Source organism: Eulemur rufifrons, chromosome 27 (genome assembly GCF_041146395.1).
Source record: "Eulemur rufifrons isolate Redbay chromosome 27, OSU_ERuf_1, whole genome shotgun sequence".
Taxonomy (NCBI): Eukaryota; Metazoa; Chordata; class Mammalia; order Primates; family Lemuridae; genus Eulemur; species Eulemur rufifrons.
This window is the reverse complement of record NC_091009.1, coordinates 27220606-27237765: the sequence shown is the minus strand read 5'-3', so window position 1 is coordinate 27237765 and position 17160 is coordinate 27220606. Positions and strand designations below refer to the sequence as shown.

The following is a 17160-nucleotide window of genomic DNA, read 5'->3' as shown; positions in this document are numbered from 1 at the left end:
GAGAGTGTATAACAGCCCTCCTCCACCGTCGAGTCTGACAGGAGAGAGATTTCAGAGTGGCCCAGACAACCTAACGTGAAAATGAACAGCACACAAAATAACTAAGTCCACACATGCTAAGGGGACACCAAGGAGAAAAGAATGCAGTGAGGGTGGCAAGAGAGAGATTCCTAGAGGAATTGCATCTTGCTTTAAGTTTTAGCCCTGTGCTGAAATCCTTAGCTCACTTCCAAGCAGATGCTGACAGCTGGCTTCTATGCAGCCTGTCACATCGAATGAATTTGTACCTGGAATGTGGTAGAACTTTAGCCAGCACAGGGGAGGAAATCCTCTAGGAAAGGAAGTCTGAGCTAAACCTCTGGCTTTCTTTTTTTTTTTTTTTTTCTTTTCAGCGTATTACAGGGGTATAAATATTTAGCATTTAGGTTACATATATTGCCTTTGCTCTGCCCGAGTCAGAGCTTCTTCAAGCGTGTCCATCCCCCAGACGGTGCACAGCACACCCATTAGGTGTGAATATACCCCCCACACCTGCCTGACACTTGATGAATGTTACTACCACATGTGCACATAAGTGTTGATCAGTTAATACCAATTTGATGGTGAGTACATGTGGTGCTTGTTTTTCCATTCTTGTGATACTTCACTTAGTAGAACGGGCTCCAGCCTCTGGCTTTCTTAATGGACAGGATCCCAGGAGCTGGGATGATGCCACAGCAAGTGCCACTGGTTGGGGTTTCCTCCAGGAAACCATGTGGATGCAAGATGTGGTCCTTGTGTCTGGCCTGCTGTCACCCCTCAAGTATTCAGATTGGTCAGTCCTTGCTCTGCCACCTGCTTCCTATAAGTGTGCAGCAAGCCAGCACCTTCCAGCCCAACCCCCTCCTCCTCTCAGATCTCCCGAGGCGACCTCCCCCCGCCCGCCAGGAACTCCCTGGCTCCCGGTATCGTGGGAGCAGCTCTTTTCAGCTGACATGATTTATAATACCAATAAGGGAAAAACCGCATCCAGTTTCCTCGGAATCATAGTTTCTCCTGACGTGCCTGGATTCGTTGGCTGGGAAGGGCACTCTCAGCCCATCCTCTAGACCATTTGTGGTTTTGCTTTTCATTTGCTTGGAGGGTAGAGATGCCTTTGTTTCTTCAGAAAGAAAGTTTTGAAGTGAGAAGAGGTGACAAAGTTCCTGTGAATGGAAAGAGCACTGGATTGAGAGTTCAGGGGTGTCCCAGTTCCCCAACTACTCAGGGGCGGGGCTTTGGGTAAAACACTTCTCCTTGCTGAGCCTCAGCTGTTTCTTCATCTGTAAATGAGAAGACTGGGCAGATGCTCTTTGGGGTCTGGTGCCGTGACGGGGTCAGGCATGGAGGTGCTGGGGTGGGCTGCTGTGATCGCACCCTCCTCCCGCCCTTTCCTGCCTGGGTACCCTTGGCGAGGTACTTAGTAGCTCTAAGTCTCAGCTTCCTCATCCAAAACAATAGACACAAAAATAGTATCTACCTTATGAAGTAGGTGTGAAGATTCAAAGAGCTGACACCTGGGGGTGCTTAACACAGTACCTGGGCAGGTAAATGTGCTGCATACTTATTTGCTATTACTTTTATTGTAGCTCTTTTAGTCTATGAACTTTGAGTCTGTGACCATGAGAAATGTTAGATATTGGAATGAAAGGTAACAAAACATTTGGACCTGATACCATTCCTCTGGTTCTCCTAGGGGCAAGTTGAGCTACAAGGAGAGCAGGACTTCACCTTCTCCCAGTAGCTCGGACATCACTGGGCTGACCTGAGTGGCGCGTTGCCTAGAGAGAGATGCTGTCGCGCTATGTCTGTGCTGGCAGGATGGGGAAGGAAGCAACATGCGTATACGGGGTATTAGAAGAGAATTAAGATCTTTATCTTCCATTGTAGTAAGCTTATGGAAACAACCACACCAAAGGAAGAGACTGAATATCTTTTTGTTCTCTTTGCAGAAAATAACAGTCAAAAAAAAGTCATTATCATAAAAGAAGCAAACAAACAAACAAAAAAAAGCATTGGGCGGTTAATAAAAATGTTGATTCATTTTTCTGGATCTTTTGGTGTGCGTGGTATTTGTCAGCTTTTTAAAGTTGGTAATTTGTTGTGATTTCTCTTTCTAAATAAATATTCATGTTTGTCTCCAATTTTGTAATTCTGTTTTTGAATTCTGTTTCTTCAATGGAATTTCCCCTCCTTGCCCACAAATTGTGTGGGCTATAGGCCCTACACAGCCTGGATCTGGCCCTGGTAGCAGGTTCGGTGTAGGATCGTCAGATGGAGCAAATAAAAGTGCAGAACTCCAAGTTAGCTTTGAATTTCAGATAGATAAACACTGACATGTGTTTGTCTGAGGTTCAAAGTTAACTGGGCATCTTGTGTCCAGAGAGAATATGAAAAAAAGCAGCGGTCAACTCAACCAGGGTGGGGGTCGGGAGGAGGAGGGAGGGAAAGGAAAAGGGGGAGATTTCACAAAGAGACACACTGGAGCTGAGTCTTGAAGTTGCATGGGTGTTTGCAAGGCAGAAAAGCCAGAGGACAGCTTTCTGGGTGACAGTGGCCAGTGAGGTGTGGGGGTCCCTCAAGGCAGATGAGGTGGGAGATGTTGGCAAAGTCGACAGTGATGGGTCTGGGTGTCCTGGGGAGTGGGTGCTACTGGGAGGCCCCAGGGCACCATGCTGGGAGTTTTATTTTGTAACAAGTCTGGCTGCCCAGGGAAGGGAGGATGGTTAGGAGTGACCTGGGTCAGTGATCCAGGAGAGGAACTGGGAGAATTGCTTGGGCTCCTTCCTTGCGTGAGCTGTCCCTCCATCCCATCTCCCCTGGGGCTGTGTCATGGCGTGTGAGCCACCGAGCCCACTGGCATCAGAGGTCAAACAGGACCTGAGGCTCTAGCTGAGCAGGCTTTGAATGAGAGCCCTGTAGGCAAAGAAGGGGGAGAAAAAGGAAAGTCCAGGTGGATGTGGCATAGGTGCCCAAGGTGGATTTATCCTTCCTTCCCCATGAGCACGGGAGCGGCCAGTTTGGCTTTCCTTAGGTCGTCAGCTTCCTGGGTAACACAAGTCTGAACAGCCTGGCTTGGGAGACTTGCGCCACTTCCTCTGCTGAGCAGGCGTGAGGTCCCTCAGCATCAGCTTCCCTTCCTCTCCACCGGGCCCAAGATGAGAGGGAGCATAGCGTCAGAAAGGGCACAGAGCTAGAAGTCAGGGGACTTCTAGGTTTGTGTGGTGCTGCTTCCTTGCTGTGTGCTGGGAGGACTGGTTCATTGCAGTAACGGGAACATTGAACTGGGAGCGCGGTTATCTTTTCTGACTCTCATTTCTAAATCCTGAACAAAGGAAAACTTTCTTAGGTTTAAATTTCCCAAAACTGCAAAATTCATCTTTTTTTTTGCTTTATTTTCAAAGCTATATACAATTTCAAACATATCATTATGATCCAGATATATTCACCAAGACATTTAAGCATTTATATTCTTTCTGTTTTTAAATCCCTATTAGCTTCCCAAATAAAATATTCATCTGTCAGTACCAATAATATTTCTTCCTTTGACAATTTTTTTCTCTGTCATACTTACTAGTGTTTTATAGTCCTCATAATGCTGGGTTCTTTCTCAAATGTAACCAAAATTATTCACATAGACCTAATCATTTCATCCAGATCCTGTCGTAGGGCCATGCATTGCTCAACTCCATGGGGCTCATTCCCTTAGAAGGCAACAGGCATGGTGCCCTCTGGACTTATGCAATTTTTATCTGGGCCCCAGGACTTAGCACTCAGCAGTGGGCATGCTCCACTCTTTTATGGAGAAGAACTTTGTCCTGGCACCGTCGTGAATGATCCGTGAAGTTGGAGTGAATATTAGGCAGGATAGGGGATCAGAAGGCACAAAGAGAGCTGTGTCCAATACATGTCAAACTCGGAGCATCCCCCTTTCTTGCTCTCCCGTCTTCCTTCACCTTCTTTTGCTTCCCTACTTCATAAATAGAAAATTGAGCTCTGGTATTCCAATGATGGGTCTACTGGTTCTGGACATCCCAATTCTAAGGCTAGACAGAACCCTATGCCTAGAGACAAGATTCACAGTTTAACTGCAATCCTGGGACTGATGCCATTCCATTTCAATCTATATTCTTATTGTTTTATGTCATGGGTCAGGCAGCAAAGCTTAAGATTAAGAGAAATCATTTTTTACTGTTCTTATTAGTGTTGGGCCTAATTGAGGGGCTGTAAAATTAATAACAAAGGGTATGACCATGTGCCAGGCACGGTGCTGAGGATTTACATGCAATCATTTAATCTCCACACCATGCCGACACGGTGAATATTCCTTAGTAGGCCTGATTTGCACCATTTTACAGGTGAATAAATAGGCACAGGGATTAAGTGTCTTGCCTTCAGTCCGACAGCCACAGGGAACAGAGCCAGTCAGCCCAGCTCAGTCCCAGCCACTATGATACACCTTGTGCTGGAAGAGGATCTATAAACACCTTCCATATTTTCCCTTCCCCTGCAAGCTTCCTGGTTATGACATCTTTGCCCTGAAATGAAAGCTGGGTCAGAACATATAGTCAGAGCACAAGAGGATGAACGTGGAGTGCGACTCAGCAAGGACAGTGTTGCAATCTTCTCACATGTGCAGCTGGGTTCTGAGCCAGGCAGCTCAGGCCCTGCAGGGAAAGCGGCAACCACCTCCCCCCATGCCACCCCTCTGGGGACACAGGGCTCGGAGTAGAGGAGATTCCCGAAAACCAAGAGCAGCTCTTTCCCCCATCTCCGGAAGGAGGAGAGAAGTGCCCATGAACTCCTAACAAAGGTGTCTTCTCCTTTTTCACGTGCCTGGCACATAGCATAGAAATCAATAATATTCATTAAGACGTGCTTACTATGATAGACGTCTGTTAGCTCATTCAAACCCTCACAATTTATCCTACCTATTTTATGGAGGTTCAGAAAGGTCTGAAGTAGCTTGTCCAGTGTCTCATAGAGAACAGAGAGAGAGACCCGGGGTTTAAGTCCAGAATTACATTGTGAACCACTATTGTATACTGTGTTCCTCAACAGGTATTATTTCATTACTTCTGGGATGCAGGACAACAAGGCTTCTAGCCCCTGAGGTTCCTTTCCCTTGCTTCTATCCCATGAAAAGTCCCCAATCTTCTCTGTCCCTCTTCCTTCTCTGCCAGTGCCCTGTCTACCTCCCTGCCGCCCCAGTCTGCGGCAGGAGCAGGGCTCATGCCAGCCCGATGGGGTCTCTTGTAACAGCACCCCATCCCACAGCTAATTCATTTGGTAAAACAAGCTCCATTTATTCCCAGAGTTTGTTTTGGGGATGTCAGGAGATAAACATGTTTAGTAGTAAAGATTTTCATTGGCTTTTATTTGGGATTCTACAATCGGGCAACATCTCATTTTATAAAAATAGAGCGAGCGTTCCCAAGAGCAGAGGAGGTTGGCTTCATAGGCAGAAAAGAGCTGAAGACAGCAGGCACAGAACAGAAAGCAGACTGAGCATCTCAAAGTTACTTTCCTCGTAAAGGTTACGGCAGAGGGGACTTCCCTATCATCCTGCCTAAAACTGGCTTGCTTGGAGATTTGCCTTTTATCTGTCTCTCTCCTGATTTCTCGGAAGGTCCAATAAACCACTTAGTTTCAGCTTGGTGGAGTGGAACTTCAAGGTGAGTAACTCCATTTTGGCTCGGTCTGTTGGGCTTGGTGCAGGAGCTCAGTGCAAACCAATGGCCTCCTATAAATTTTATTTAACAGGGATTTAAAACTGTTTACATCTTTCCATTGCCCCAAACCCTGATCCTCGCAAGACTTCATGGTGGGGAGTTCGTGTCAGAAAGTAATTTAGATAGAGGGTCTTCTAGCCCAGGAGCGAGGATCTCAGGCCCTGTTCTGGGACCTGCCACTGGCTGCCCTTGCGTCTCCACTTCCCAGTCTCATTTTCTCCCTTCGCATTAATCAAGAATGAAAGGACCCTCCAGGGGACAAGATGAAGGGGAAAGAAATGATGTGCAAAGAAATCCTTGCATTCACAAGGGAAGTAAATGTTCTCCAAGAAGTTAAACGAAATAACACAGGTCAAGTATTTAGCCAGCACCTGGCACATGATATGTGCTCAACAGCTGTATGAAGTAGGCGCTCAACAGTTGTATGAGGATCGGGAGATGACTGTGCTGGAGCCAGAGGCACCTGCAGAGTCTCCTGGGCGGGCTGCTGGCAGGGAGAGTGCATTCCTGAGTTTGCCTGTGGGCTACAGTTGGTAGCATGCTGCAGCTCTGAGGAAAGTGACCTAACCTGGATTTTTCTGTATGGACAAAGCGCTGCAAGACATTCTCATTTGCATGGAGATGGGGAGTTTATTTTTCCTAGAAACTGCATGTCAAGGCCCAGAAGGAAGAGTCATTTCATAATAACGATTAATCAGCTATATCTCAAAGAGGAAAGAAAAGAAAACAATTAAGGAAATAAGATGCTAAGAAAACAAGGGGAAAAACAATTTCCCTAAGGTGGACCCACCCAGTAAACCTTGACAGCATTTCCTCTTATCCACCTGCATAAAAATGACCAGCCCTTTCCAAATGGCAAAGAGCAGCGGGAGAGGACACGCAGAGCAGCCGCAGGCACCAGCAGAGGTGAGAGGCTCATGCCGTCCTTCGCATCCTGGCCCTCATGCTTCACAGCTGCAGGACGGCGACTTGCTGGCGCTGTGCATGGCTCTGACGCCTCAGGTGCACCTTGCAGAATGTGGAGGAATACTTCATATAGGGGCGAACTTTCTAGGATGTTATTTTCCGAGAGAAGAGATAGAGAGTGGGAAGGAAGGAAGAAAGCAAAGAAAGGAAGGGGAAGGAATCTCATGTCTTTATTATTGCTCTTTTGTTCCAGGAACTGTGCACTTTGTAGTGTGTTATCTTTTTTAAATTCTTTGCAGTTATTAAATATCTTTTTAAATGTAAGGAGCACCACTGGCTCCATGGGACCTGATCAGAAATGGGTTCCTGTCTGTCTGGTGTGAAGGGAGCTACTGGGATGTCCAGGTGAGACTCCCGAGGAAACAGTGTTGGGGGTGGGGCCGTGCACCTGGAGGAAGAGCTGGCTACGGGCAGGCCTGGCTTGGGCAGGTCACTTCACTTCTCTAAGTCTCAGGTCCCTCTTTGGCAAAATGGGGATACAAACAAAACCTACTTCACAGGGTGGTTATGAGCCTTAAATAGGATAATGATGTAAAATTATTGACGAACTTGGCACGTAGGATAAATGTTACCTACTACCCATGTCTGCAAGGGCCCAGGTGTCTGGGATCGCTTCACTGAGCTAAGGGAGGCATCTTCTCCTCCACAAAATGTGTGAGGTCCTGGAACGGGGTGAGCAGGAGATGTCCCACGGCGTCTGAGAGTTACCTTGTTGGAAAAAAAACTGTACTTGCTTCCTAGTCGGTTGGCTTTCTGGAAGCACCACCGTTGCCTTTAGAGCGGACAGAGCTCTGGGAACTCTCCCCAAACCTCCCTGACAATGGGGTCGATCTCCTTGTTTTGCCAGAAAGGAAGAGGTTGGGGAAAGGGGACTCAAACTCCTTAGCATAACGCCCGCCACCTGGGGAGGTCTCGACCCACACCCATGCCCACTCCCTGGGAATGATGCCCACTTAAAAAGAGACGAGGCAAAAAGGATCCTCCAGACAGGACGTGCTGTTTCTCGGCTTTCCGGAGAAGGGGCTGGGAATCCTGAGGAAGGTGGGGGGCGTGGAGTGGGGAGCGGGGGCAGTTGTGGCGCACACACCTGTGCTCCTCGTAGTTACAGCAGTGGGAACTGTCGTGGGGGTTCAGAGGGGCGCTCGAAGCCCTGCAGCTGGCTCCCTGTCCTCCCCCCGCCACACGCCATGGGAAGGAGAGAGCGCAGTGGGCACCACGGGGGACGCAGGGCAGAGGGCCGGCCTGTTCTCGCGTGTTGCCATGTCACTTACCGCCAAGGCTAAGCTCTGTGTGTGAAGCTTGTGCGAGTGTGGGGGAAAGCAGAGAGAGAGAGAGAGAGCACGCAATAAGCTTTGCCGGTATATTTTCTGCACTTTTCTCTGTGCACGTTACATGGCACAATGTAAAGTGGTTAAATGAAGAGGCCGAGAGAATGACAGAGGCGGGAAGGGTGAGAGAGTGAGAAGAGGAGGCAATCATCTCAGGATCCGGCCCTGCGCAGGAACTAGCCAGCTGCACACGAGCCCCTCACGTCCCCCGGCTCAGCGGGCGATGGATGGGAAGTCGCCAACTCGGCCTCTGCCGTGAGAGCCTCCCCCGGCTCCTCACCAAGGCTAACCGGTTACAGGAGATGTCATTGGCCTCTCTTTCCTATCTTCTCCAGAAGGCAAAATCTGCATAGCTGGCCACAATCGAATGATTTTTAAGCAGATACACACTGAGGGTTTATAATAAAAAGGTTTTGTCTATTTCAGAGATAAACATAAAAAACCAAATATGCTTTAATGGTTTTTCAGATCTGTTGCCTAATTCCTAGGGCATATTACCAGGCCTCTTTTTCCTATTTAATTTATTAAAAACAATGCTTTTCACCCCTGTTGACAAAGTGAGCTGTGTTGAGTCACAGGAGAGAGAGATATGCACAAATCTGCTCCCGGGGAGGGAGAGCTCTGCGCCTTCTGGGGGTGGAGGTGGGGGCTGGGGTGGGAGTGCGGGAGGACTCATACTCAATTGATTCAAGGAAGCCAGAGGAGACACAGGCCCCTGAAACTCCACAAGGCTGAGATAGCGAGTCTTTTTCTCTTGAATGCCGCTTGGCCTGCCCTGCGGGGTCCTCGGGGGCATCCACCGGCGGCCTTTTCTTTCATTGCTCCCCACCCTTGGCTGGGCAGCTGACTTCCACCCCTGTCTGCAGGCCATGAAGTTACAGCATGTTTCCCTCTGGCTCCTGGGCGCAGTGCTTATCTTGTGCTTGATGCACACCCGTGGTCTTAGGAGGTGTCTGATTTCCACGGACGTGCACCATATAGAAGAGAGTTTCCAAGAAATCAAAAGAGCCATCGTGAGTACGGGTTGGGGTAAAGGTGCAGACAAGGGGTGTGCCTCATCTTACGTCTTTGCTTGAAAAATGGGTTCCTTCTCGCTATCTTTGGTGTCTTAAGAGAACATAGAGTACTCATTGCGTGTGTCTGTTCTCATGTTTCTCTTCATAGCAAGCTAAGGACACCTTCCAAAATGTCACTATCCTGTCCACATCGGAGACCCTGCAGAGCATTAAGGTATTGGTCTTTGTCCGCTCTTTCCTGTTATTTTCATCTTCGTGGTGAAGTGGCTCTGGGCTAAGAAAGAAATGCCCACCCTGTCCCCTGCTCTTTCCTAATCTACAGTGTCCCTCAAATGCACCAGGCTTCTCATGTGTCAACTGATGTGTCAGGGCACACTAGGGTCCCAGGGACTTGGAACCCCTGGGGAGGGATTAAAGATTTGCTACTTCCCTACAGAGGGACCAGGAGAGCCAGGCACTCAGAGAGGATGGGATTTATGTGGCTTGGGGGTAATTTTGGAAGGTCCCCTGGAGAGAGCTGAGAAAATGAACGGTGACTTCAAAACCAAGGAGGTTGTAGATTAGCAGATAAAAGGGAGGAAGGGATTCAGAGGGCATAAGAGCATGGTGTAAGGTCAGTGAAGGTAGGAACGTGTGTTGGGCACAGTGAGGTTTGTGATGGGAAAGACATGTAGGCAAGTGGTGAGCGGTGAGTTAGTAAAACACCCTGGAGTCATCTCACAAAGACCCCTGCAGGCAGGCTGAGCCTCTGCCTTATGATAGAGGCAGCGGAGAGTCACTGAAGGCATTTGAACCCAAAGTTATAAGATCACAAAATGCTTTAGAAAGATAGTCTGGTGGTGTCCTCGCAACGGACAGCTTGAGGCAGGAAAGTCAGTGGGAAGGTGAGTTTAACTGTCCAGACAGGAGGTGATAAGATTGTGTTGTGAAACAGTTGGCTCGCCAGGCGATAATTCATTTTACAAAAGGGGCCACGAGTGATGCCTTTAAAAATGAGCTCCTCCAGTCCTTGGAAGCATTCTAGAAAGATCCAGGTTTCTCAGGGATTTATGTGACATAGTGTAAGGTGTATGTGCAGTGAGTGACTTTTTCCTTGGGCTTCTCTGCACATATGAGAGAGACAAATGCCTTCGTAATTCTTCTAGGCAGTGATTCATTCTTGGTGAATAGATGTAGCCACTTACTAAATAACTTTCCAGCCAACTGTATTAGAGGCTCAAAAGATATCACAGCTGTAAGGGACCCAAAATACTTTCTATTCCTAAACCATTATTTTCAAATGAGAACATTGAGATCTTGGGAGGGAGAATGACTAGTTAGTGGCTGAGCTGTGCATAGACTCCAAGTTTATGTCTCTGACTCCAGATTCTTTCTCCTCTCACAGTCAAGAAATAGCTGATGTGGAATAAGGAAAAGGGCCAGTGAGGATTCAGGGCTTTATCATATTCCCTTCCTCCTTCCCTCCCTCCTTTCCTTCTGCCCTCCTTCCTTCCTTCCTCTCCCCGCTTCCTTTTTTCCTGTGCTCCTTTTTCTAGTACCGCAATCTTTGATATCTTTGATAACACAGAAGTGTGTAAGTCTTTACCCCTTGGGTTCAGGGAGCTGGCAGAAGCAGAGGAAGGGAAGGAGGTAGCGTTTGGTATCTAGGAAAAGCCGCCACTGGGGCTGGGGACTCTGCTCTTTCACTTCTAACAAAGATGGATGTGCTGTCCTGCTGCGAGCCACCCCCACTTAGACTGAGTTAATCTTCTGCGGAGTAATTCACTGGCTCTTGGGGTGGTGGGTGGGGTGCAAACTGCTGGAAGGAAATTCTATCCAGCCAGCTTCTCTGGGCCGTGCCTGGGAGTTTTAGGGCCCCTTTCTTGGAGACATCTGTTCTCTGCGGACCTACCCAGATGTGCCCATTTCTGCAGCTGTCTGTGTCCCTTCTTGCAAAGCTCGGCCCCATTCAAATGCTCCGCATGGTTTTAAAAGGACAGACTGGGCCGGGCGCGGTGGCTCACGCCTGTAATCCTAGCACTCTGGGAGGCCGAGGTGGGCGGATCGTTTGAGCTCAGGAGTTCGAGACCAGCCTGAGCAAGAGCGAGACCCCACCTCTACTAAAAATAGAAAGAAATCATATGGACAGCTAAAAATATATATAGAAAAAATTAGCCGGGCATGGTGGCGCATGCCTGTAGTCCCAACTACTCGGGAGGCTGAGACAGGAGGATCCCTTGAGCTCAGGAGTCTGAGGTTGCTGTGAGCTAGGCTGACGCCACGGCACTCACTCTAGCCTGGGCAACAGAGTGAGACTCTGTCTCAAAAAAAAAAAATAAATAAAAAAAAAATAAAAGGACAGACTGGAGGGGAGCCGAGCATTGCGGCCCAGAGCAGGTGGCCAGAATGAACATGATGTCACTGCAGTTGAAAGGATGCGTGCCCAGCACGAAGCCTGGCATGCCATAGCCCTCGAGTGTTGCTGGATGGGAGACATAAGAGAGAGGCCCTCTGTATTGTAAGGAAGTACTTTTCAAGAAAGCTGCTCAGACATCAGTCCTCTTACAAAGCAGGCACCTGATTCCTGGAAGGATTCAAGCAGAAGTTAGTGATGATACGCTAGGAATACTGTGGGGAGAATCTAGTCAATGATGGGGTTCGGGGCCCTATCCTTTGTTAACGTATCTCCTGGATATACAAAAAGAAGCGTTCGTGGGAATCTCCCCCCGCCATCTTTGTCCCAAATAGCTTTGATGTGAGTAAGGGGATGAACACTCTGAGACCATCATAAATTTTTTAAAAAATGACTTTTAGTTCTCTTACTTCTTCCTACCTCATACTCAAATAGACTGCTTTGGTCTCTAAGGCAATAAGAGAAGAGGGCCTCTGGGAGTTTCTCTGATTTGTGTCTTGCAGCCCTTAGATGCATGCTGCGTGACCAAGAACCTCCTGGCATTCTATGTGGACAGGGTGTTCAAGGATCACCAGGAGCTGAACCCCCAAATCTTGCGGAAAATCAGCAGCATTGCCAACTCTTTCCTGTACATGCAGAAAACCCTGCGGCGCTGTGTGAGTCACCACGTCCTGATTCTAAGCATCTGTTCCCCGTCTGCCCCAGGGAGAGCCCTGGAGTTGCTGGCCCCGACTGGCCTTCTGATATGGTTGCCAGAGTCAAAGGAATTTCCTTGCCTGTCATCCAGATCCACAGGGAGAACTGTCGAGAACTTCTCCCAGTGGTCGCTGCTTCCCCGGGGCTTCCTGCCTGCTCACGGCTCAGCAGACGGGTCTCCTCATGGATAATCCTCCCGGGGTGACCAACTTGTGGCAAAGTATTCCTTAATCGAGAGATGCATGCCAAGGGGGCCAGCCTCACCATAAGCATACCCCTAGCGTCTTTGCTTCTGGCCCTTTGGGGTTTCCGTACCAGGTAACCTCTGGGTCATTCTTTGGTATAGCCTAGCCCTAAGCGTCACCTATAAATTCATTGTGATCTATTAAAATCAAACATCAGAAACAAAACCATAACAAACCAACTCGTTCTATCCCTATTCCTGCTAATGATTTCCTGTGTGACTTCGTGGCAAGTAACCTCCACCTCCCTGTGCCTCAGATTCTAAAATTTTTAGAAGGGGTAGCAACCCCTGTCCTACTTACATTAATACGATAAAGGAATCACATGGAATCATTTAACCAATTATATAAGCAATTAACTCAGCAAGTGTATACTGAGTGCCTACATTGTGGGGTTGCATTCACAGGGTGGTGACAAGGTAGACCAGACACAGTGCTTGCTCTCCTGGTGCTGACAGTCTGGGAGGCTATAAATCCAGAAGAAGCAACAGCCATGGTCAAATGCAGGTGACTCTGCAAACAGGCCCTATTCTTCCCTGGCTGCTGTCACTTGAGTTTACTCACCTGACTCTCACTGTGAAAGCAAGGAGAAGCCAACCCACACTTCTTGTGTGGGTAGGCGTTGGCAGTCAGAGCATGCCAGGGTGGAAATGTCCTCTGATAGGAGCTGCCTCTACTTTATCACAGCAGGAGCAGAGGCGGTGTCACTGCAGGCAGGAAGCCACCAATGCAACCAGAATTGTTCACGACAACTATGATCAGGTAAGTTCTGGGCAGAGGAGGGGGAAGGTGGAAGATGAGAGGGAGAAGCCTGAATGAGAGAGTGCCAAGCCTTCAGCCTTCTCTCCGTTCAAATTCATTCATTCACTCCAGGAGTGTAACTGTGGGCTTTCCCAGTCCTACCTCATTTGCTAATTGCCTGGGCTCCACCTCTCCATCATCCCTCCTCTGTTTTCTTATAGCCTCAGTATCAGGCCTGACCTGTATTACAGTTTGGAGAAAGCACATACTGTGTTAGATGAGGGTGGGACAGAGGGAGCTAAGATCCGCCATGAATTGTGAGCTGTTATGCATGAAACAAGTTACCTGCGTGGTGTCCTTGCGGTCAGTACCTACCATCAGCATTCCGCGTGGTGAGGAAGGCACAGTGCTTCTCCTGCAGATGCTGATGGAGACCAGGGTGCGCATCTCACGTGGACTAGATGGGGAAGCCGTGCTTCTCGTGCCCATCATTTGAAGATCTTTCTCAATGCAGATTCCGGTTCAGTAGGGCTGGGGTGACACCCGAGTTTCTGCATGTAGATCACACTCCCACATGATCCCAACCCTTTGACTAGCAAGGAGGGAGGGAGGCTGTTCAGAGCTCTGCTTCTTTTTGGAGAGGCTCTATAGGATAATATTACAGAAATAGCTAAAAGTCATGTGGTTCCTACTATGAGCCAGGGATTGTTCTAGGCGCACTACGAGTATTAACACAGTTGTCCTTTACAACAATGCTGAGTCATTATTTGCATTGGATAAATGCAGAAACCGAGGCACAAGCAGGTGAAGTACCTTAAGTTCCTGCTGCGACCGTGTGGTGGAGGTAGGATTTGATCACACGCTGGCTGGCTCTACAGGACATGCTTTTAGATCTTGCCACCTCCTTTAAGTCTGCTGAAGGAGGTGAAATAAGTCGGGAGACTTGGGTTCTAGTTCCAGCTCTGTTACTAATTGGCTGGGTGACACTGCGGTGGACACTTATCCTTTCATATGTCAAATGGGGGCAACACGCTCTCCCCGCCCCCTGTACAGCACCACAGGGATTAAGGCTTCCTGGGAGCACGGCAGGGCTAACACGAGCCAGTGTGCAAAGGAAAATGAGCAGAAGAACTGGCCAGGAAGGCAGATTTTTTTCTGTGAAAAAGAAGGGGGGATAAAAAATTAGAGGAAAAAAAGAATGAAGCATTTTTTATTTTATTTATAAGGAACTGACATGATTTAACTGCTTGTTCGTGGGGGGAAAATTTGGTTGCCTGTTAGGAACATAATTTTGAGTCTGTATGCTATGCAAATCTATTTGATGAGTAAAAAAGAAAACCTTGTGGGGACCAGAATATGGGGAAAGTGAATTGAAAACTACTGCACAGTCTAGAAAGGCAGGTTCTCACGATGGTTTCGCGGGTTTCAGCTGGAGGTCCGCGCTGCCGCTGTGAAGTCCCTGGGAGAGCTCGACGTCTTTCTGGCCTGGATTGACAAGAATCATCAAGAAACTTCGGCTGCTTGATGACATGGCACCTGTCGAATAATCCAGGGATGAACACCCCCTGTGTGGTTTTCTGGGGGAGACCGCCTGCTTTGAAGGGGAGGGGAACGGGGAAGGCCCCTGTGTTTATCCAGACGAGAAACCTCTCTGTTGATTTGGAATTCCTTCCCCCGGGGCTGGGAGAATCTGGGTTCGAGCAGATCTCACCCTGCAGCTGCAGGTCTCACTGGCTGGCCCCGGGCTGCCTGATCCCACCTGAACATAGCCGAATAGTCCACTGTGGTATTTATGATAAAATATGTCTGTTGAGAGGTCCTGTAGGCCGTCCTGGAAGGAAAGGGTCAGCTCCCCCTCCGATAATTTATTGTGAAATTGTGTGTCCCATGTCTGTGATGTGAGCGAGTGATATCCCGTAGTACATGTTGCACGGACTGATGTTCCTGAATAAACTTTGTGCTTTACCTGTGAGTGGAAGTGTCTTCTGATTCAGGAAGAGTCAGTCAAGGAATCATAAATGGAGACTGTTAGAAAGGAAAGGGGCCTTTAAAAACATAATAGATGAGGAAGCTAAGGTCTAGAGGGGACCAAGAATATACCTGGGCTCCCAAAGCAAGTTAGTGCGGAAAGGGGTCCGGACTGGGCCTCCAAGTTCCCCAGCCCACAGCCTTTCCTGATCAGGAAGGGACAGAGGGGCTCTGACCGCTGACTCCTCCTTGACATCGCTCCATTTCGGATCTTCTTTCTCTGTGTCTGTCTTCTCTCTCTCTGTCTCTGTCTCTGTCTCTGGTTTTTCTCTGTATTTGTCTCCCTCTGTTATTTCTTTCTTACTTCTTCCATCCCAACCTAGATATGTCTTCCCTGACCCCAATCCATTCTCCACAGTGTATGCATTGGGCTGGGAGAGGGTGTTCAGACAGAAGGATGGTCCTCGTGGTGACACAACTGAACAAAGTACAGTCCACAGGCAAGGGGCACCCTGGGTGGAGGTGCCAGGGCCCAGGGCACAGTGGAGAGGGGCCAAAATGGGCACCAGCTTCTGGATGGCCACTCCATGGATGATTCAGACACAAACACCTGTCTTTAATAGTGACAACAACTTGCCCAAGGCCACACAGCTAAGGGCCTGCAGATCTAGAAAGTGAGTCCAGACCCTGTCTTCCTGGCTTCAACGCTCTCTGTTCTTTCTGCCAGGTGAGTTCACTTTATCCCAGCCACAGCTCTGTAACCCAGGGCCCAGGTTACCGTGCTGAATGCCGGCAATGCAGATAACTAAACACAGATGCACAAAAGGGGCCTGGACTTATTAGCCACAAGCCTCTGAAGTTACACACAAATTTATGGACCAAGACAGAGCAAAGGAGCAGAGGCTTCTGAGTGTGTCACACAGTGTTCCTGGCCCAGCTGAGGCCTGGGCTCCACGTGGGGACGTTCTACTCTCCTTCCATCTTCCAGAGCAAATTGCAGACGGCCACACACGCTCAGGGCTGCTGTCTTTTAGAATCAAGGACTTGCCTAGAAGTTTGGCCAAGGGGTAAGAGGACAGGTTTTGTGTGAAATCTTGGCCCTGCCACTTACTGTGTGACCTTGGGCAATGTACTAAACCTGAGCCTCAGTTTCCTCATCTGTACAATGTGGAGATATCTGCCTCATGGAACTGTCATGAGGACTTGAGACCCCATTTATACAGTGCCTGGTGTGTAGTAGGTACTCATTAAAAATAAGTGATGGTTGTTACTATTTAATAATTCTCAACTTTTCTGATCTTTCTTGCTCTTACAGGCTTTGTTTGTTTGTTTGTTTGTTTTAACACATTGACTGCCACACTAGAAAAGTGTGTTAATCCAAGGCCGGTGTCCAGAGTTCTGTTCCCAACTCCAATTCCAGGGAAGGATCTTCCCAGTGCCTCCCACACTGCAGGCAGGGAACAGGAGGAGTTAGCCAACGTTGGGGACCCAGCTATGTCAGAAGTCTCAGCAGAAAGGAGGGAAACAAGTTGAGCTGGTTCAACAGAGCGTGATGGAAAAACGCAGGAAAGGGAAATGACGTCATTCATGCTGGCAGCTCTGAGGACAGGGAACTGAAAATGTGTGCTTCTGGTAGTCAGCAGCTCTGCCCATCCCTGCCTGTCTCCTGGGAAGGCAGCAGGGGCTGCTGGCGGGGCAAAGCTCCCAGAACCGCTGGCCTGGGAGTGGCGAAGTCCTCTACCTGCCCACCTCGCGAGCTGAGGTTTTTCCTCCAGCAGGACCCGGAGGCCCGTGCGTTTCTCTGCAAAGTGATGCAACTGGGCAGGAAGCTCAGATGTCAGCAGCTATGACGTCGTAGACAGGGAAAACCCTGAGCTGCAAAGTCAGGACTTGCCATGGGAAAAAGGAGCGGCTGGGTGTCTAGAAAATTGTTTCCTGCCCAAAAATGGCTTGGTTAGGAAGCTGAGTTTGTTTCATAAGAAAGGATTCTCCTTCTTGCCCCCTGCCCAGCTTATCTGTATGGTTACACTGGCACTGATTAGATGCTGACCCCCAGCGTTG

The 17160-nt window shown here is 48.7% G+C and overlaps 1 protein-coding gene across 1 annotated transcript; it reads left to right on the top strand.

Annotated features, from left to right (window-relative positions):
- The first annotated feature begins 8913 nt into the window (after window positions 1-8913).
- Window positions 8914-14656, top strand: IL19 (interleukin 19). The gene is made up of 5 exons (XM_069459610.1): window positions 8914-9057; window positions 9209-9274; window positions 11956-12108; window positions 13078-13152; window positions 14561-14656. Exons 1-5 carry the CDS (start codon window positions 8914-8916, stop codon window positions 14654-14656), a joined length of 534 nt encoding a protein of 177 aa, XP_069315711.1.
- The last annotated feature ends 2504 nt before the right edge of the window (window positions 14657-17160 follow it).